Source organism: Lepisma saccharinum, chromosome 18 (assembly GCF_977018435.1).
Source record: "Lepisma saccharinum chromosome 18, izLepSacc3.1, whole genome shotgun sequence".
Classification (NCBI taxonomy): Eukaryota; Metazoa; Arthropoda; class Insecta; order Zygentoma; family Lepismatidae; genus Lepisma; species Lepisma saccharinum.
In genome coordinates, this window is record NC_139246.1 from 38,002,813 (window position 1) to 38,024,620 (window position 21,808).

General features: G+C 40.5%; 1 protein-coding gene across 2 annotated transcripts; it reads right to left on the reverse strand.

Moving 5' to 3' along the window:
* Window positions 1-370: 370 nt before the first annotated feature.
* Window positions 371-21,212, reverse strand: LOC146001996 (uncharacterized). Of its 2 annotated transcripts, none has more exons than XM_083139701.1 (3): window positions 21,199-21,212; window positions 6,285-6,359; window positions 371-4,198 (listed from the first exon to the last, which is right to left on the reverse strand). In XM_083139701.1, the coding sequence occupies exons 2-3, from the start codon at window positions 6,336-6,338 to the stop codon at window positions 3,659-3,661; spliced, it is 594 nt and encodes a 197-aa protein (XP_082995827.1). In that variant the 5' UTR covers window positions 6,339-6,359; window positions 21,199-21,212; the 3' UTR covers window positions 371-3,658. The 2 variants fall into 2 exon arrangements, with proteins under 2 accessions (XP_082995827.1, XP_082995826.1); XM_083139700.1 differs by lacking the exon at window positions 21,199-21,212 and adding an exon at window positions 12,873-12,960.
* Window positions 21,213-21,808: the final 596 nt, after the last annotated feature.

The following is a 21,808-nucleotide window of genomic DNA, read 5'->3' on the forward strand; positions in this document are numbered from 1 at the left end:
TTTGATAGTTACCTATATTATGTGTAGATAAATTTTGTGTTATAAATTACTACTATAATTATATAGCATAACACTTTGACGAATGTAGGGCACAAAATTGTTGTTTTTACAGTTAGAAAATCAGTATAAAGTACGTTCTAACATTAACTATAACCATTTTGTAAATAAAAATAATACATATATATATATAATTAATAAATGTCTTAATTTTTTTAATACGAAAGCAATCCATAATGCTTTTAGTTCGTGTGTGCGCTTAGATTTGTAAATCATTACATAAAGCTTATTCTAAATGGATAAATTAGAATTAAAATCCAAAGATTGTGTGATATATTTAGGAACATTTTTATTTACAATATCTATACAGGATTCATATGTTTGTCTTTAATATCTAGAGGTAATAACTAAGTAATTCCTTGGAACAATGTGTTCTGAAGTAAGAATATTTGTAACAAACATTTCTTCAATGTTTCTTTTCCTGGAAACTCAGTGATCATGTATACACCAGAAATTTCTTGCAAAACAGTTATTTGTACTGTAATACGTAGTTTCAAATATGTACGAGTATTATGAGAATTTATTGTCATTAGTTTATTATATCATCTTTAATCAGCATGCTTTCAGGTAATATCTTATTTTCCTATTAAGTTCTATTTATCATATTTTCGTTAAGATTTATAGTCAACGAATTTTTAATAGCATATTTTTAAAATGTTTGTAAAAGTTACGTTCAAATATTTAAATTCCGGCATTGATTTCGAATCGCATGTAGCATGGCCAGTACACTTTCTACTGCACTTAATCTGCCTTGTCATTTGCTTCAAACTGAATCAAAGAAGCAGAGAACAGATTCATTAAATATCATTCAGCAAACCTACTCTCTCCTACATTAAATTGGTCATTATTTTTTTACTAAGGCCTGTAACACTTTTCTCTAACGTGTTCTACAATTCACACATGTTTTCACTTGTTTTCTTGGAAAATTGACTTCATCCTCAGTTCGCTGACGTAACAAGCATTGAGGTTGTTCCTAAAGCACAAGTGTGTACCTGTAGAATGTATATTTTAAGTCCACTTGAACAAGACTTCTGGGAAATTATAGTAGAAGTCCTGATTCGAACGCCTCTTTACTTCAAAGAAAGTTCCGAAAGATCAGTTCCCTCTGTTACAGGCGTAAACAACCATCTGCCACGTCCGCGTTGAGCCCAAGTATATTCTCCCCTCAAACCTTTCCCACCAATAGCGTCCGTTTTAGGAACTGACAGCTCTTGTCAACTCCACGTGGAGTAAATGAGATGTTGCCATATCAGTTTGTTTAGAGATTTCTGAACGTGAGGTTCCGGATGCGTTATCTTTGCTAGGTTATGTTATTGCATTGTGCAATTTCCTTATACAATGTGAAGACCTTGGAAGTATAACGTCGCAGTGAATGAATGGATTTCTAAACGTAAAAGTGACAACAGCACTTTTCGGAGAAACAGGTGCTGGCTCGAAACAAGATCCTCTCCCGCTGTGACAAAGATGTCGAACTGGGGTTCGAAACAGGACTTCAACTATACCTTCCAGTTATCTTTAAGAACATACATTAGGCACTAATAAAGAAGTAAGTAAGAGTTGATTTTTTTTTTCTACGTTTGCCATCTTGAGATACGAGCACACATCACCATAGTCTGCACTGCACGCGTTTGACCGCAAAAATATTTTCAAACTGCGCTCGCTTTCCAACGTGGTCTTGTCATTGGTTCTAAGTTGAGAACACACTGTGCAACTTAGCGAGTGAACTAGAAACTGTGTGAGTTAACAAGGATACACCGCTTTTGGAACGTCTGCTGTGGTACACAAGAAACACTTCAGAAAATAAGAACGCACACGCAACAAAACAGTTGACATCCCCCAAAAGTTTCCCTGGGCATTCTCTACCTCCATTCCTCCTCCAGACAATTGGCGCCCACATTACTGTACGACCGAGATGACTCACCTAGTGGACGAATCTAATCCGATAGGAGAAGTTCGTGAGAAGCAACATGGGTGCAACATGTTGGTTTCGGATCATCATTTCTTTTATAAGCGTTTCCTGCTTGCCGTTGTTCGTTTTCTTGTATAGAAAACCCTTTGATGTGAAACAATGACGCTGTTAACGGAATCTTGTCTAGCCGTCACCCCCTATATTCTCATTGGATTCGTCCAATTAGCGCATGCGCGCTTGCGTTGATGGTATGCTTCTGAGTGTTTACCTGGTATCGTTCCCGCCATAGTTGGGCTGGAAGACATATCACGGAAGTGTTAAGCTCTGGCGTTTGATCTCTGCCAGACAGAACTCCGCGCTTCAGTGTTCGAAAGTGTTCTAATTCTTCTCTACAAAATGACTTGGAGCATTGTTTCGACATTCAGAGTGGGAGGTAATGTAAGTGTGATAAACGGTTTAAACTGCAACGCAAACGGACTGTGGCAACTATGTGTGAACTGGCTGTTATTTTAATTCCCCAATTCGCGGAAAGTATAAGAAAGGAATTTCAGATTATATGTTCTGCGAGTGAATCCATATTAGATCATAACACTGGATTCCCTTACACGTGCTCCACATTCGTTCAATTGTCTTCCAACGTTAACATATTTTATTTCGTACAAAAATAGTCTTACTTGGGGGCGAATGACAATGAAAGAATTTCGACTGACGTCAGAAGGCGAAGGGCGAGTTGTTGGTTGAGGCTTGTATTATGAGTGAAACCCGTATTCGTGACCATGGGTGCAAGTGCGCATGCGCTGACTGGACGAGTCCAGTGGTAAAATAGGGGTGAAAGGATGAGATAAACGGCTTCCTTGAAATTCGTCGTCTTCTGAAACATTGAAGTTTCACACATAGTAACGCTGCCGGCAGAATACCTTGAGGGGGGAATGTTACAAGTTAAAACAGCCAATATAAATACAACAATGAGGGAGCAATAATAAACAAAACAATGAAACACATACAAGATTGATTGATTCATTGAATTGGTGTCCACTTTATGCACAGTTAGGCTAATTTGGACTGGACCTACAGTTTAAAGTGGGATCCGAACCACTATATGTGCCTCCACTGATTATCGAACCCTTGGGCTCGACCCTGTGGCCGAGTGGTTAGCACATTGCGCTGCGACGCCAAGGGTCCCGGGTTCGAATCCCGGTCGGGCTTGGTTGTTCGTGAATGTCCATTTATCAATTTCATCATTTCATCACTCATCCCCATCTTCGCAAATTAGCCAAAAGGCACAAAACGCGAAGTAAATAAATTAAATCAATCAATCAATGATTATCGAACCCGGGACCACTTGATTACAAGGCGACGACGCTACCACTGTGCAATCGGGGAGGCCCTAAACACATACAAGATAATCACTGATCTGAAACCAACAGCGTTGTTTCGCTCATGTCTCTACCGATCCCCCCTTTCGTATGTAGACTCGTCTTGTCAAGTTAGTCTCGTCTTTAGCCTCGGGCACAGTGACGTACCCAGGATTTTCGTAAAGGGAAGTTACGGGGAGGTTGCATGTACATTTTTAAGTAGTCACTCCTCATCTTTTGCCATCTTTTCATGCCTTTTATGTTCTTTCTTTTAGAAATACATGACCACCTTTGGGCACGCCACTGGTTGGACAGTACAAGATCCTTGAGAAACGTGTCATTCTTCCTTGTCTAAATCTACTGGCGCCTCCTTCTCCAATTCTTCTGCCAGTTTTCCCTCTGGGTCTTCTAGCCACTTCAGAATCCTTGCTGCTTTGTTCTTCAAAGGCTTCGGAACACCCTCATCCTCCCCAACACCTTTTGCGTAATACTCTATCTGCTCCTTTAGGCTGGAGAACTTCTTGTCCTCAAGTTCCTTCCTTCCTCTCCTGTTATTCTTGATCCTTTTGAGGAAGCCGCCGAACCTTTGGTCCCCAGGGATAGGACCACCGTAACATGGTGGCTCCTCGTAGTCGTAAGAGTCGTAGGGAAGGTAATCGTAGTAGTCGTAATAGTAGGGATAGTCGTAGTAGAGCGGCTTCTGTTCTGCAGATTGTCTGTAGGGTGGTCTTCTGTAGTGTGGATATCTCTGCCCCTGCCTGTATCCGTTCGTTATGTGGTTGTACACAACGGTCTCCTTTCCGTCATCTTCGTTTTCTGCTTTGCTGTTCATGTAGGAGTAGAGAAAAGGTAGGAAGAACGTTGGCTTGGCGAATACCTGAAAAGGAGGGTGCGAGATTTTCTTACTCGAAATTGCGAATCGCTCGTTGGCATTGCTGGGTTTGAAAGGGTCTGTCTGTCTGCCTTCAGCCCCACCATGTCACCAATAATATGTATACATTGATTTGTTGATTCTAAGGGATTGGGTGAGAATTAAAATTTGAACGTTGTATGCAAGATCAGGATAGCTCGAGGATTCAGTTGATGAGAAAGGGCAAACATTTGGTGGAAAGGGTGTGCCCAAGAGTGAGGAGTGGAAATGTATATATTGAAAAATGAAGGATGTTGCTTACAATGTACAATAATATATATCTAGAAAGTAAAAATAATACTGTGACACTAAGTTATATTGAATCATTCTATGTTTACATTATCATAGAAGACATCCTCTGATGGGTAAGGCCTACCACTGGGTGACGTGTTGGTCAGAGTATCGTCGCATCGAAGCTGTTTCCTGCCTTTGGAGATCCGCTACTTTTTCCTTTCAAGTAGCTCTACAATTTTCCTCACGATGCTGAGTCAAAACCAAAACCTTTTGGGCCTCCATCGGGAGTCGAACCCGAAACTGATCGCACCTAGGACAAGAGCTCTAAACATTTGGAAGTTAAAAATAATATCCCAATAATGAAACTGTAAATGCAATTAATTTTCTCCCTCTAAATTCACTAATAAGGACATGTATTTTCTATTCTTCTTTGTGTCTTAACATAATTTGAAGTAACTCTGGAGGAAAGTTCAATTCTATGTGATACACAATGTCAAATGACCAAAAGATGTCAGACCTTTACCATTACAACAACCCCACTGCCTGTATATACCAGGTCCCTGTTAGTATCAATGACACGGACCTGGTATATTGAACGCCAGATTGGATGGCGGTTGGACGTTCTGCCATGCGTTTGAAGAAAGAGCGCTCTGTCGCCAAACAGAACGCCACGGGAAGTGCTGAATTTTGTTGTCTGCCACATTATGTGTATTTCACTGGCCAAATCCGGACTGGCAGCTGATATATCACAACACAAACTCAAACTAGCCAAAAACTGTGGAATCTTTATTTTCCCTCTTTCCCACCTCCCTCGCCAGAAACACAAATGAATATTAGAAGAAACGACTTGGGAGCTGTTCGTTGGATTCTCGCGCGCTTAACAAGAACCTTTCTGCTAACACAGTGGTTCTCAAACTGTGGTACGCATACCCCCAAATGATCGTGAACGTCTTCAGGAGGGTATGCGATCAGCTCGGAAGAGAAATCTCGAGAATACCCAAACGACAACATTTTTGCTGCAGGTTCGTAGAGCAGACTTCATAGCTTTAACAGTCAACAGGAAAAAAAGGCTGATTTTGTCACTGACACTTTTATCTATGTTTCAACGAAATACGCGTTCGAAATCTATAATAGACTAAATTTTGAGCCGTATCTCCACTTGAAAGTTTCAAGTGCACAAGCAGACATCAAGAAACTGTGTCAGGCTATGCAGGAGAATCCTTCTCACTAGAAACTCTGAGGGTTTACAATAAAAGCTCCAAAATTGTGCTTGACAATTTGTTTACAAACTTATATTTGTTCTTTACTTTCTTTTTCAACAACTCTGGGGAAAATATTTGAAAATTAAAGTATTTTATATACCTCCTAGAATGCATGTATTTCGTATTTTTATTCTGGTAACTAATCAAAAAGATTGTAAATTTAGGAACACTCAATATAGTAATAAACATACCATTCTAATGTATATTTGTTTACCATCTTTCCGCATATGGCCCGAATGCCATTTTGCTATGTTGCAGATACATATCAGAAACTCCGCATCAATCAGGCAGGCAAAATTCCCAAAACCCACTATTTGGAGAAAACCTACATAGACTTTAGTTTCGACTAAAGGGTACAATGAGAAAAAAGTTTGAGAACCACTAGTTGGCGTTTCTGTAGGCTCGTATTATGCCACCAGTTTGAAAAGATCACACCTCTGGAAATCACTTACAACTACTTACCGCAGAACAATTATGATGTAGGTAATAATGCAAGTCACACGGTAAAGTTTAATTAAACTATATCTCTTGTCTCATTGTTAGGGATTGTTACCTACCTTTGTTGCAGATAGAGTTATAATAAGGCAGCAGTATATGAGTCTCCACTTCATGTTAGGTTCTTCTTAAAATATCTGAAAGAAATTGAAGCAAATTTGTTTATAATGTGTGACATAATACATGAATTACACAATGATCAAATCCATCGATTCACCAAACAAGAACTGAGTGTGGTCCTAATAAAATTATATAAAAATCCCATTCAATTAGAAACATAGTACTAGGGACATTCCATTAACATTTTTGATATTAAAGTAACTATTCTACTGATACCGTAGTTAAGCAACATTTTTCTTGCAGTTTCTGTGCAATGAAATATGAAACTTAACACTGTTGATTAAACATAACTACCCTTAAAGTACTTTCCCAGATTTGTAGCTGTTATCACTGCCCCTTTACTCAATAAGAAATTTATTTAAATTTCTGTGAATTGTCAAATGATGAAAAATAAATTATTTTTGAATCATTTATAAATGATCTTTGAATATTCTAGTGGAGTTGAGGGGGAAATGTAACAGATAAAGGAGAAATTAATTGTTTTTCGTGTCACTGGTGGGACACAATAGGAAACAAAACCAAATCAAAAAGTTAAGATAAACGAACAATATGCAAAATGCCTTCTACCTTCTAACTTAATTACGTATAATACTTGAAATTTTATGGAAATAGCATTTTCGACTGAGTACTCACAATATAGAATAAATTTATTGATTCATTCATTGATTTACTATATTTATTTTAATTCGCTTTGGTGCCACTTTTGGCTAATTTGCGAAGATGGGGATGAGTGATGATATGATGAAATTGATAAACGAACACTCACAAATATCCATGCCCGGGCCAGGTTTCGAACGCGGGCCCCTGGCGTCGTAGCGCGATGTGCTATCCACTCCGCCACGAGAGCCGGCGATAGGATAGAGATACAGCATTGCATTTAATTTTTAAAATTGAGATTCAGGACACTTTTATGGAATTCCACAGTACTAATGTTTTTGAAAAATCTAAATTAACATATTTAAAAGTTCTTTAGGTTTTTCGTCGTCGCATTTCTGCTACTTTCAGCTAATCGAGACGATGAGTATGAGTGATGAATGGATGATATTGGTGAAGGGACACTCAGAAAGAACACCCATACCAATACCACAACTGGAATGCCGGAATTTTGTGATTTTATCGAGCGTCGATAGCTTAACTCGCGGGTCACCGAATCGGCACACACCGTCTTTAGGTGGATAAACAAAAATGTTATACTAGCTTCTCTGCCATATGTGCTGCCTCACTTTACGGCAACTGCAGAACTCTCTATAAAAACTTGTTATAGGGTAACTTAGGGTGAATCGGGTCAAAAAATCAAACAATGTAAATATTCCCGATAATTGTAATCAAATTTAAAAGTATCGGGAATATGGTAATAAAGGGAACCCCATAACTACAATTTTCACTAATTATTAATTTGTTAAGTTACCTTATTTTTTTGCCCGTAACATTTAGACTTCAACTCTAAATGACCCTATTCACCCTTAAGAGTTCGAGTGAATCGGATCACATCTGAGAGTGATCCTACATTGAAATATGCAGTATCAGTCTTTAATTTCCAATACAAACCTTATGTTTAGAGTGTAGGACCTTGTATATTTGCTCGCATATCTTCCACAAATAAACGTTACTCTCCCTTGTGCAGTAGCACATTTCTTGTGATAACCATCTTTAGACTTTCTTGCAACTGTAAACAATCAACCAATTTCACAGAAACATGGTCGTTGTATTAGTACTTCACATTGCAGAACCCACAAACAGTATTGTTTACTTCACCACTGACGTTTTCCGAATCTGAATATGATGATGATGATGATGTGAGGGCGACTTGGCGCAACCTTTCATCACCCATGGGTTCGAGTCAAAACCCACACGAACATAATTTTCGTAACTGCGAAACCAGTTCATCCTTCTGCTTCAAGGTCAAAGTAGCTTACCCCCTTTTTTATCAGGAAAATGTCCTGGCAAGTCTGTAGTGTCGTTCGTTCCTACGTTCCCTAAACGTCTTAATCGCTTTCTACATGTCCTCCTGATTCTACTACGTTGACCAATTATGTAGGAGACAAGTTAATTTATAACTCTCTTTAAGGGCAAATAGGCATATTATGTGTTGACCCTATACGTCAGATTTTCGTGACCCTATTCGCCAAAAAGTGCAACATTACCTTGTTCATCAGTTGGATACACTGTAGCAACGACAATGACGGCGGTAAATCTTATAATCTCTTCCACGACAACTAAATACCATGTTAGGCACAAATGGTCTTTAAAATGTCGCACGTAGTACAGTACAACAGTAATACATACACATAGCCATTTTTAAAACAGAGTTTTTTCTTCGTCTACTTACATTTAACACGAGTATTATCGTTTTTTGGCAGCTCCAAATACATTACTTCTTCTAGCTAATATGTTTAACTGATACTACAAGTTCCAAAAAACACTGCTAAAGAACACATGCATGTTTCATTTTTTCTTTATTTTCAACATCTCACCCCCTAAATTTGATTCGGCACCCCCTCGACACCCCTAGATGATTGATCCTGGCGCCGCCGCTGGTCTAGAGTGTCCCATAAGTCTGTAAAATAACTGGTTTCTCCAGTTTCATGAGCCCAGTTATCTTCATTGAATTCGTTCGTTTTTCAGTTTTTAAAACTAACTCATTCAATCATTGCTTAACACGAGCTAAAACTACGTATACTGTATCTGAGGACTAAAATATTTTTACCTATTAAAAGCTGAGGCTGCAAAGGAGCACTCGGCACACATAAGGACAAACCCAGGACAACACAACCCTATGGAGGATTATACTGGCCGTAGCTCCTGACGCCAGAGCCTCGTTGCCCTGAAACATAGCATTACTGTTCGACCAGCGATCAGAGAGTTCTCGAGTTTTCTGCACATGACCGAAGTAGCCGAGGCCATTCGTAAATGGATTCCATTAGTGGTGACGTCACAAGCAGACGACGAGCTGGAACTGAGTCTTCACAACGAGGGAACGTGTTCTCTTCCTATTCAATTCAATGTTATTTTCCTTCGGAAGGGGTAGCTTTAATTATTGGGACAGCAGTTATGAAACAAAATTATGATGCGTATCGTACATCAATGTAAAGATGAGATTTCGGAGAATACGACTATATATCACACATACCTTACAGAGAATAAGGTAAAGAATAACCGGAGTAAGAAAATCATGCATTTTCATAACATTCCAGTTCCGAGCACAGCCGAAGCCGACCCGAACTCACCCGATCCCAAGTCGGCTACGCTGCCGCCATGGATGATGGAAAACCAGTAGCCTCAGGCGATTGAACCAACGGCGCCCATTGGCTGACATTTCATTTGGAGCATTTGCTTTACTCGATTTCCTACTTCATTTATTCTTTACATTCTCATCTGCAAGGTACATGTTATATATAGACGTATTCTCCGAAATCTCATCTTTACATTGATGTACGATGCACATCTTAATTTTCTTTCATAACTGTTGTCCCAATAATTAAATCTACCCCTTCCGAAGGAAAATAACATTGAATTGAATAGGAAGAAACCACGTTCTCTCGTTGTGAAGACTCAGCTCCAGCTTGTGACGTCACACTATTGGACTTCATTGGGGTAGTTCGCGGAACCGCTTCTCTGAAGAGTGAGTGTCACGTGGGGAAAGAGAGCAATGTTGCCAACCGGAGAATATTGACACAAGATATTGGAAGTGCTCTGGCCATGGGCGGCGTGTTTGCAACAAAACGCGGAAAGACGTGAAGTTGGTTCGCGCGCGTGTGTGTAGTGTGTTTGTGCGGAGTTCTGTATGTGCTTTTGTAATGATGGAGGTAGTAACGTCACAACGTTCTGGCGTTAAACAGATGGTGCAAAATGTGCTTGCATTCTGCGACAAAGAAGCGTTGGAATTCCACCCTGATTCAAATATCGCCGGCTAAAATACGTGCGAGTGCAATAGCTGGCTTGTCGGAGGCGACTGTGAAGAGAATTCGCAGTGAAGAAAATGGCGAAGATAACCAGCAATTTCGATCACCCCTAAAACGCCAGAGAAAGACCATTATTGAGAATGTCGCTTTGGGTGATTTTGAGACTGACGTAATAAGAAGAGAGGTACATGAATTTTACGTGGTCGAGAAAACTGTGCCAATAATTCGTAAATTGCTTCCTGTGTTGGAAGAACGCATTGGGTTTCGTCGGAAATGTGAAACCTTAAGGAAAATTCTACACGAGATCGGTTTTTGTTTCAAATGGTCACAGAACAAAATAAAGTTTATCAAGGAACGAAATGACATAGTTGAAATGACGAGTGAATTATTTTCACACAAGGTATGCTATTTCACATTTTCTCACATAATCTTCTGAACAACGTCATTCAAATGTTTCTGTTTTTCTGTATGCTTAGACGGTCTATGTGTTGCACATCTTCTTTAAGAACATTTCACTTGCGACACGAGTTTATTTTGTTGGAATGAAATTTTGATCTTTCTGTTTTAATTCTTGCTAAAATCTTGGAGAGGATGAGACCCCTCGATCCCCATTTTAACGATGCCACTATAAGTGAAACTACAATTCTTTCCCCTACTATCCTTCTATTTTAAATTGGACGAAGAACAAACGGCATGGTTGTGATTAAAAAAACAAGTCCTTATCACAATCCTTTACTTCTGTGCATGTCCCTCAGTTTTCGTTAGTTACGTTCTGGTGGATAAGCATCCTCGCAGATTGGTAACACTGTTCAACGTGCAACTGTGAACGGCGTCCCCCCACCTACCTTCCCCTCAAAACCTTCCACTTTTCCTTGGCAATTTGCCGACGGGAGCTCTCCGATCCCTGGTCAAACAGTGCAGGGTGCATTACATTGACTTTTGAGTGACTTACCAGGTCACCCCTTACACCGCTCTTGAGAAGGTCGCCCATTGCACCCCGAGAACTCTTTGCCCACCCTCGTACAGTCCAACCAGGGAAGACAAAACTAGCTGGAAAAGTCTATTCTAAATGCGAGAGGGGAAGCAGGTAGAAGCACCAGCCAAACTACACTGTGATATTTAGTTTATATAGATTCCCTTGCTTTTATTTTCATTCTGAACCTTCCATAATTTGAAACATATCTCTATTCGGAAAGTATGTACCGAAAGGATGTACAAAATAAAGTAAAATAGTTTCGAACCTTTTTTTATTTGCATTGCATTCTACAGACCATAAACTATTTTCTACGTAGTTTCCGCCATTGTTCAAGCATTTGTCGTAGCGTGGCACTAGTTTTTGTATCCCATCATCATAGAATGTTCCTGTTATGAAAGCTATCTATCATTCACGAATTTCTGTGTCGACCGCACGCACCAAATCCTCGGTCACAACAGATGGCCGACCGCTCCTTGGTTCATCGTGAACTGTCTAACGACCTTCTTTAAACATCGAGACCCATTCCCGTACCATCCCTTCACTCATTGCACCCTCCCCATAGACGGGGGATGTCTACCCGTTTCACGTTTCTTGCATTGAAAAAACGAATCACAGACTGGACTTCACAGTCGGCGGGCAGATTGATTTTCTTGAACATTTCCAATCTTCAGAAAACTACGAAGAAAAAGCATGACCTGCTCCCCCGCGTGCCTGTGGCTTACTAATGGATGAAGGACGTCAGAGAGAACTCACACGGTCGCGACTGCAGCGCTACAGCGGCAATATTTGCCAACGGTACTTACTTTACGAATACGCCTCGTACTTCATTGATGTTCCCACAGCAAACGATTTTCATGGAACCCCTTTCTTCTCAAAATGTCATTGCTGCCACAGACCTCCAGGTACCAGACCGGCAATGTGAGCCTTTTAACATGTGTCAACTTTAAGCCAAAAATTTCGTATCGTGGCGGCGAGCATACCTTCATATTTCTACTTGCGACAACTAATTTGAAGATTGTGAGTCATTGCACCACACAACATTGTAAGACAAAATTGAGAAAGACGACACATTTTCTGTCCTAAATAACTTACCGGTTTAAATTTTTGTTTTAGCCATTGGAGTAAGATGAAATTCTATGCTCTCGTGTTAAAGTGTTGAACATTTCGCGTTATATTGCAAGTCAACTCTTACCACATACCCTTTGAGTTTTTGTTTCAAGTCACTTGATGCACAGATAAGATAATAGATCTACAGTTTAAAGTGGGTTCTGAACCACTATTTACCCAGCGGGTATCGACCCCAGGACCTCTTAATTACAAGGCGGCTATGTCACTACCAAGCCATCGAGGAGGCTCTTGACTAGATATCCTGAAGCTTATTTACATTTTTGGTAATACTATACCCTGTCTCAGTTATCTCTGGAGCAAGGCCTTGCATAGCGACAAAAAGGAGAGGAAATCGAGAGGGCAGAGCGAAGGCTGGTAACTGCAGTCGCTCCCTCCTCCCCCTCCACGCAATACTGTTCCCTCGCACGTGTTCATTGGTGGAGCTGTCTCGCACCATTACTTGCGCAGTTACTTGTTTCTGTTCGTTTTCTCCAGAGATTTGCTGGGACGGGGTATAGAATGCGTTTTCAACAGTAAACGTTCACCTATAAACACTGTGTTACGTGTAAGTCTTCGTCTGGAACTGCTGGGGTAAAATCCATTGCACCTCTTGTAGCAATATACTGAGGCGGATGAACGCTGCCAATCTTGGGAAAGTAAATAGGAAACTAAGGAACTATTGGGGGATATTGCAGGCATTGGCTGCCATATCTGAGGTGCGTGACTGATCTGTTAACATTGGGAACAAGCTTGATAAGTTGTGTCAAGGCGTTGGGACCTACATGCAGAATTGTAATCTTTGTTGTGTGCCTGGCAATTGCCTTTGAACCGGTCGAGGCTTGTCCGGTCTCGTTGAACGGGTTTCAATCTGTGTTAGTCGCTGTTGTTAAGATTGCGTGATATTGTAAAACTAGGCCTCTGTACGGTGGCTAGTCTTCTTACTAAGTCTTTAACGGGTTTCAGGTGATATCTAACACTGTGGTCCAAAATGTGTGGGATTTGTGTACATTGTAAAGACGGTTATATTTATGTGGGGTCTGGGTGACCAGAACAAGGATGCTGAAACATTACGATGTATCTCAGTCCAGATACTGGTACGCTATTTTTGCTTTCCGGTACCTAGTTCCGGTTCTCGGTTCGAGTCTAGATATCCAATTTTATATTCAGGATCAGGGGATTGGTTCTCCGTTCTGTCAGCCCGTCATTCGCTTCTGAGTATCAAATTTTCTGTTTTTAATTCGGGTACCCAGTTCTCGATTCACGATCTGGTACCGATTCTCGACCAGGATCCAAGTACAGTAAGACATCGTCAATCCGGACGAATGGGGGAGGATAAGTTGACCGGTTTAATGAAAGTCCGGATTAACTGAAATAACCTCAAGGAGCATTGGAAGTGCATTAAAACTCCATTTATAGCAACAAAACACGTTTACTATGGTGTATTTAAAGGGCATAGACATAAATACACTATACAGTACAAAATCTTCGGGAAAGAGAATTTCATCAGTGGTTAACTGCCTTTTCTTTGGGATGTTCTCTTGTCGACTTATAGCCACATTTAAAAGCTTGCATCTCCTCCTTTTTTTTTTTTTTTGCCTGTGCAGATTAAGTGAAGTCCCGCTTATCGGGGTACGGATTAACGAGGTTTTACTGTACTCGGTTCTGGGTGTGGATACCCGGTTTCTGGTATCGGGTACAGCAACGCGTCTTTGGGTTCCGGGTATCCGTTTCTCACTGGATCTGGATATTTTAATGGATACGATTTTTTAGCATCCATATTTTTAGCTTATTTCAGATAACGTGTCAGTACTTAAATGTTAAATCTATTTTCATCTGGTTTAAAGTTTACCTCCAACTTTCAACTAGTGTGTTATTCATTCTTACACCGAACGATATTATATAGCTATTAATAATAATAATAATAATAATAATCCTTTGCCCAACAGCCTTCGCGTACCTACCGACAGCCGGTCTCCCTCTCACGCTTTCCTTCGTCACCTCTAAGCGTGGAGATCTTCAACCAGTATTGGAATAGTCGGGGGGGGGTCAGCCCGACGTATTCCCAGCCGTTATAGTAGGTCGTCTCGACCGGATTACGCTCACTCACTCGGAGCTCCCCAATTTCCTCACGATGGTGGGTTGCCACCGGCCCTATACGTAGGCCGAATAAATTCCGACCAGAGCCGGATTCGAACCTACGCCCTCCCGCAGCGAACGATCTCAAGACGAGTGAACGCCTTAACCCGCTTTTTTTTTTTTTAAAGGAAATACCCCCTACACGGAGGTATCCCTCACCATTCACACTTATTTCACTTTTTACACTTTTCAATTCTTACAGTTTCTCAGTTTCTTTTCATCAGGACAAACACAAATACCCATGCCTTAGCCGGGACTCGAACCCAGAACCCCTGGCGTTGTTGCGCGCTCTGATAACCACTTCGCCACGGAGGTCGACATCCGCTCCGCAACGGAGGAGGACTTATATAGCTATTAGCATCTTATTAATTTGTACATTACATAAATTTAGATGAACACTTCATTCAAATTAACGTTTCATGCCAGTATTAAGTTTAATTACCGATGGTATTTTGAGCCCACTGAGTGGCTGAACACTTTAGGTATTCTACTTAAGGAGTCTCGGCTCGGATATGGATGATCTTTGCGAGTGCCTCTTCATCATTTCAATCTAATCATCACTTATCGTCATTGTAGCTATTTACCAGAATAACCAAAAATGGAAATACAATGACATTGACCTCCGTGGCGGAGTTGTCAGCGCAACAGGCTATGAAGCCAGAGGTTGTGTTGTGTTTGTTGCATCGGTTCATCATTTATTCTTATTCTTATTAACCAAAAAGATCGTAAAGCGACGTTAAATATCAGAAATAGAAAGAATGTTTAAGATGGAGTAGTAATTACAAGTAAGATTTACGTAGCTACTTTAAACTGAAGTACCTTTACAAAAGCTGAAGTACAGATTTGCGTCGTCCTTCACTATAGCTCCTTTCCACTCTTACGGCGGCCGGTCCTAGTTCTGGCAAGGGAAGTTGGTAGCGGGAATTACCCCGCAAACCAACCAGACAACAGCAGTGGCGCCGAGAGACACGACGCGGCGGGAAGAAGTACTACGTGAACCTAGTTCTACTGGCTGCTGCGTCTCTTATCGTGCTGGATTGGTCGCTTCCTCGCTCTCCACTTCCCTTACCAGCATTAGGATCGGCCGCCGTAACAGTAGAAAAGACTGTTCTGGAGTTCCTATGCTAAAAGCAATAGAGTATGGTTTAGTTGTACCACGATAGAAGCAGAGCAGCGTCCCTCACAATTACACCCTATCAAAACAAATCACTATTGCTGCTGCTTCACCAACGAAAGAAACACATGAAGGGAGCAGCCCAGCTTCGTTCCGGCCGTGACTCCAATGTTTGCTGGGATAGGGTATAGTTCTGTTCAAATTTTTAGCCAATTTTATAGCCACGCCCCCTTGGCCAAATTTCAGCCAACCAGAAATTAGCCACGCCTACGACAAAATGAGTAAAACAGCAAAATGAGCATTCTCAAGCCTTCAGTTATACTCGTACCTGCTACAGGCAGTGTTTAATAACAAAGATGTACTATTGGGTGCAGACTTCCTTTACACCTATTATTATACATAAAAACTATTTGAGTTTGTCTCTCCCATTATGTAGGGTCTCTCCGATGGCATAGTGGTAACGTCGTCTCCTTGTAATCAAGGGATCCCGGGATTGATACCCGGTGTAGGCACATAGTGGTTCGGATTCCCCTTTAAACCGTAGGTCCAGTCCCGATTAGGATTTCGGTGCATAAAGTGGACTTAAACCAAAAACTCGAACACAAACTCTCCAATTATGTAAATGTTGAAGGCAATAAATGCAGTAGCCAGCCCCCGCGGCGGAATGGTTAGCACATCGCGCTACAACGTCAGGGATCCCGGGTTCGAATCCTGGTCTGGGCATGGATGTTTGTGAATGTCCATTCATCAATTTCATCATCATCACTCATCCACATCTTTGCAAATTAGCCGAAAGTGGTAGAAAAAGCGAAGTAAAATAAAGCAAATCAATCAATCAATCAATCAATCAATGCAGTGCTTCAGACATACAATGTTTTCGTCTTCAGAAGTTATTTCCAGGACACCCTGTATAAAGGTATTCTCTCTAGAGTAAGTTCAATAGTGAAGTTAACAGACGTTTCTTAACAAAGACAAATTAGGACAAGAAACGAATTTGCAAACAATTATACAAATAACAATATTCTGAAGGTGACGCAAAGTCGTAAAGAAGTGTATGAAAGCCTGTTAGAAAGATTTTTTAAAACTGAATAAATTCACGTACATTTGATAATGATTGGAGAGGAAGACAAAATATGAAATAATGTTATACTGACAGTCGCAATAGTCACAATCGCTTCACAGGTTGGCCGAAAGTATGAGATTTCACCACAATCTTTAACCATCATATTTAGTAACAATTCGTTGAGATGACTTATTCCTGCAGTATAGAAGAGGCAGAAATTATGTTTAATACGGCATAATCTTTCTGTTGCGAGAAGACGAGCTCAAAGCATTAACACTGACAACTTCTCTTAATAATATTCAACTCCTTGAAACGTGGTTTCGACTAGGGATGGCCAGATCCGGATCCTGACGGATCCGGATCTTAAAATTTTTCGGATCCGGAATTTTCAGACCCGGATCCAAAACTTTCGGATCCGGATGCAGTTCTTTCCGTTTTGCTATCCCACATGCGCTTCTTTGCAAAGTAAGAATGTGTTTATAACATATTGTTACCTACTAATATACATATATATAATACACATACATACACATCCAATATATATAAAGCCCCAATCCCACCACTGACTGACTGACTCACTGACATAAATGTTCTCCATGAAGGAAGCCCCGGAGGCGAAAAACGCCCGATTACGACCCCCCATGAAATCGTCCCGAAAGGCCGAGAAAATTAAGAAATCGCTCACTTTGCCCTTCCTTAAGGGTGAAAATGCCATTTTTTCACGTCCTTAGCTACCGTCTCCACGGGCATTTCTTGCAGCACACATTGTTTCCTTCAATTCTTAATTGTCGAGATACATTATATTTCTCACAGATCTACAACACACAGATGAATCAACTCCTGGCTATGAAAAGGTGGCTTAAACAAGAGTGACATCTACATAATAAGGAGTTTCAGCCCACACAGGCTACAATTACGTATATATTGTTATACTCAAAGCGTTAATATCTACATCGTGCTTGTTTTAACTAAATGTTTATTGGGTATAAAGACATGCAATTCCATCGAGCTTGCCGTGCTTGTTGTCCATGGGAACGGACGTTGCTAGGGATCTTAAAGAAAGTTTATTTTCACCCCGAAAACTACTGTAAGTGAATTATACTAGACATTTCGTATTTCAAAATACGAGCGTCAGAATTTATTACAGAGGCAAGGTGGAATTTGAGTGGAATGAAGGAAAACAATTATTATCCAATTACGTTTAAAAATGTGAAAATGACAAAATACGCAAATATTGCATTTACAATTTAGAATCGCTATTGAATTCATTTTGGCAACACATCCAACTAATTTTCTTCAAAGGGTTATAACTTACTCACTTTATTATTAAGAAGTTAGACAATACTATTTTGAATATTTGTACCTTATTAGAGCCTATACATACATAAAGTTACTTTCTAAACTTTTCAAATTAGCGAACTTATACACTTGTTCCCCTTCATCCAGACGTTTTACCCTATCTATAATATGATTACGCCCACAACGTGGCCGAAGGTCACGCATGCGAGCGTACATGACGTGGCCTAAGGCCACGTCGAAAGTACGCGAGTATACTATATATAGTGTGTGTGTGCGCGCGTGCGCGATTTGTAATTAATTAATCCACTTACAAGGGAGGTCTAAGTCTCCCCCTCCGATTTCCATGAAACTTGGCAGGAGTATAGAGGGGCCCAAAGAAGAAATACATGTTTTGGTGTTTCAGCTAAAAAAAACTGTTTTAGGGGGCAAAACCCCCCTCAAAGGAAGGAATTTCTCCTCATCTTGACATTTGAGGAGATTTTGCCCCCTAAAACAGTTTTTAGCTGAAACAGAAAAACACGTATTTCTTCCTTTGGGCCCCTCTATACACCTGCCACATTTCATGAAAAATCGGAGTGGAACATAGGGGTCAGATCCCCACTTCAATTTGTCCTCATCTTGACATTTGAGGGGAGGTTGCCCCCCTAGAACAGATTTTTAGCCGAGACAAAAAACACGTATTTCTTCCTTTTGGCCACTCTATAAATTTGCCAAGTTTCATGGAAATCGGAGGGGGACACAGGGGTCAAGTGCCCACTTAAATTTGTCCTCATCTTGACATTTGAGGGGGGTTGCCCCCTAAAACAGTTTTTTAGCCGAAACAATAAAACACGTATTTCTTCCTTTGGGCTCGTTTATACACACACCTGCCAAGTTTCATGGAAATCGGAGGGGGACACAGGGGTCAGATCCCCACTTCAATTTGTCCTCATCTTGACATTTGAGTGGGTTTTGCCGCGTAAAACCGTTTTTTAGCTGAAACAAAAAAACACGTATTTCTTCCTTTGGGCTCCACTATACACCTGCCAAGTTTCATGGAAATCGGAGGGGGACACAGAGGTCAAATGCCCACTTAAATTTGTCCTCATATTGACATTTGAGGGGGGTTGCCCCCTAAAACAGTTTTTTAGCCGAGACAAAAAAAACACGTATTTCTTCCTTTGGGCGATTCTATAAATCTGCCAAGTTTCAATGAAATCGGAGGGGGACACTTAGATAACCTCCCTTGTTAGTCTTACACTTTGTAATTATATAACACTTCATATATTATAATGTTTTATTTTAATTTGTAAAACTGTAACTGTAGAAGAATTGTATAATTTTTGTATAACATTTCTATATTTTTATATGTGTTAAAGGTTTCATCCTGGAATGGAATGTCTCACATTTATGTGTGTTTCCATTTCCAACACATTCGAATGAATACATATTCGTTTCAATGGCATTTACAAAATCACCTCTGACATTTTATGTTAAACAAGTAAAATTATTTTTGTGCACGAGTGTGTTAGCCGATGCGTAGCAAAGTATTTTAGGAACAACAATTGAAAAAAAATCCTTGTAGGACTAACTAATGAAAAATTTCTTTGTAATCGAAGATCATAATATCTTTTAAGGTGTGGTAATATTATAATGGGATTGAGATACGAAACTCTCGGATCCGGATTTTTCGGATCCGGATCCGTTTGGCCATCCCTAGTTTCGACGCTACGACCCACTGCTTATTTCATTCTGTTTCTTTACAATGACGCAGTACAAATTCAAGGTTGCCATGGACATTTATTTTTTTTTTGTCAGAAAACGTAAAAATCGGCAGTATAGCTACCATGGAAATGGCATTATCCTATGTAACACGGCCTCTGAGGTTCATTTTGTTCCAGGTAGAAATAGGCAATACATTTCCCCCCAAAACAATGCTACTCTCTCAAGTAACACTGTCCGTGATTACATATCGCGACATACTGATGTAAATTCTGTCCATATTATGTGTATTGTTCACGCAGAACAATTATTTCTGTTCCTAAAGCACCTGTTACTTCACCGTATAAAATGTTTTGAGTTTCTACACGTAATAAAGTAACTCTGAGTGTATACCAAGTAACGTATCGCTCTCTATAACCTCGCATATTTTCTCGGAGACCCTGTATTATTCGCAGCTGTATACATCATGATATAATGTCCCACAATCCATTATAGGCTTTTATGGCACCATCACACGCACTATATTACTGGGCACAGCTGCTATCCGAACAGCCAATAGGATTTCTGAGAAGCCACGTGTATTTGTTGACATTGATTTCGTTGTTATCAGAGGGGCCAATAGCTTGTTTACCTCATGATGATGAAACGACGGCAGTGGCGGCGATTGGGTAGGGCGAGGGGGGTCCTTTTTGTTACTTTTGCCACCGCACTATGCTAAACCTTATCTACCTGTCCTTGCCCCCAGTTTAAGCACCCCCCCCCCCAGTTTGAAGCCAATCGCCGCCCCAGAACGACGGTAAGACGTGAATCGAATCGAATTGCAAATCTATGGGCTAGTATTGCAATATGCAGACAGGAAAAAATATGTCAGAAACAACATACGAAATCGAGCACACGAATGCACATTTCCTGATGTACGATGCTTTCTCTTTTGTAAGCTATAAACCCATGTACAGTTTATGGCTTGAGATAAAATGAATATACTGACAGATAGCTACTTATTATAGGGCATCCCCGATGGCATAGTGGTAACGTCGTCGTCTTGTAATCAAGGTGTCCAAGGTTCGATACCCGGTGGAGGCACATAGCGGTTCGGATCCCACTATAAACTGTAGGTCCAGTCCCGATTAGCCTATCTGTGCATAATGTGGACTTCAAACATCAAATCAAGCAAATCTACTTATGATGCATAATGTGCATTAAAAACTATTGCCCGATGTTCAAAACGAGCGATAACATTTTTTATTCTGTTTGAATATGTTATAATGTTAACACAACACCCTACAATGAAATTTGATGAAGTCTAGTAAGTATGTGGGTTTCTTGAGCCGCGGCCTATGGCTTTGCAACTTCAAGTTCCGGTCTATGGTAAAACTTCTTACAGAAAGATTGTTCTTGTTCCGGTGTTTAATGTCTGTATATTGCAACACTGTCGTTCCATACTTCACACGGCTTCACATTCATGGATACGGTTACGATTTTTTTTCCGGACACCGTGATTCTCGCATAGTAAAGCATTGTTGTTTTCGGGCAAAGAACATGTCTGGTGAATACTAACCTCAACTCCTTAAGGCTCCCTAAGTGCACACTGACTCACAACCTTGCCACCATGTCCAGCACTAGCGTTACAGAGGACAACACTCCCACAGAACTTTTGCACCAGCTTTAAATGCTTGTTTCGTTGTGTTTCGCAAGGGAAACAAAATCTTTGTAATCGAACGTGGAACACTTTCACCAACAAGGCCGTTGTTCTGTAATTTCCTGGTTCCCTGAAAAGTTGATAACAGTAGAAGACTGCACGTGCGAGTGGATAATGTCGTGTGCACTATCGCCGCTGTTATATGGAATTATTATATGTTCTTTTACTTCCGACCTTTGCGAGCGATAACGAAATTACAAAATTACATGGTTCTTATTTGATATTGGTCGAAAGCGGAAAAAGGCTGTTTTGCTACGAAGGGATTTCCTATGGTGGTGAAATAAGGTCGTTCAAGCTACTTTGCAAGATGTGTTCCTCTGTTGCAATCGTCCCCAGGGAGGCTGTTTGAAGAGTGAATATAATGTCCCCTATAGCCTATATGCACGGCGATGAAATTAGGCGGGTGGTAGAAGTTCGCGCTGTTGCCACGTTCGAGCACAACTCAGTGTGTTCGGAGGTTTAAGAGAAT

Bases quoted from the DNA above. Each gene is read 5' to 3' on its own strand.
- LOC146001996 (XM_083139701.1), bottom strand. From the start codon at position 6,338: ATGAAGTGGAGACTCATATACTGCTGCCTTATTATAACTCTATCTGCA. The intron at 4,199-6,284 runs GTAGGTAACAAT...CCTCCTTTTCAG, and splicing joins TAACTCTATCTGCAACAAAG to GTATTCGCCAAGCCAACGTT.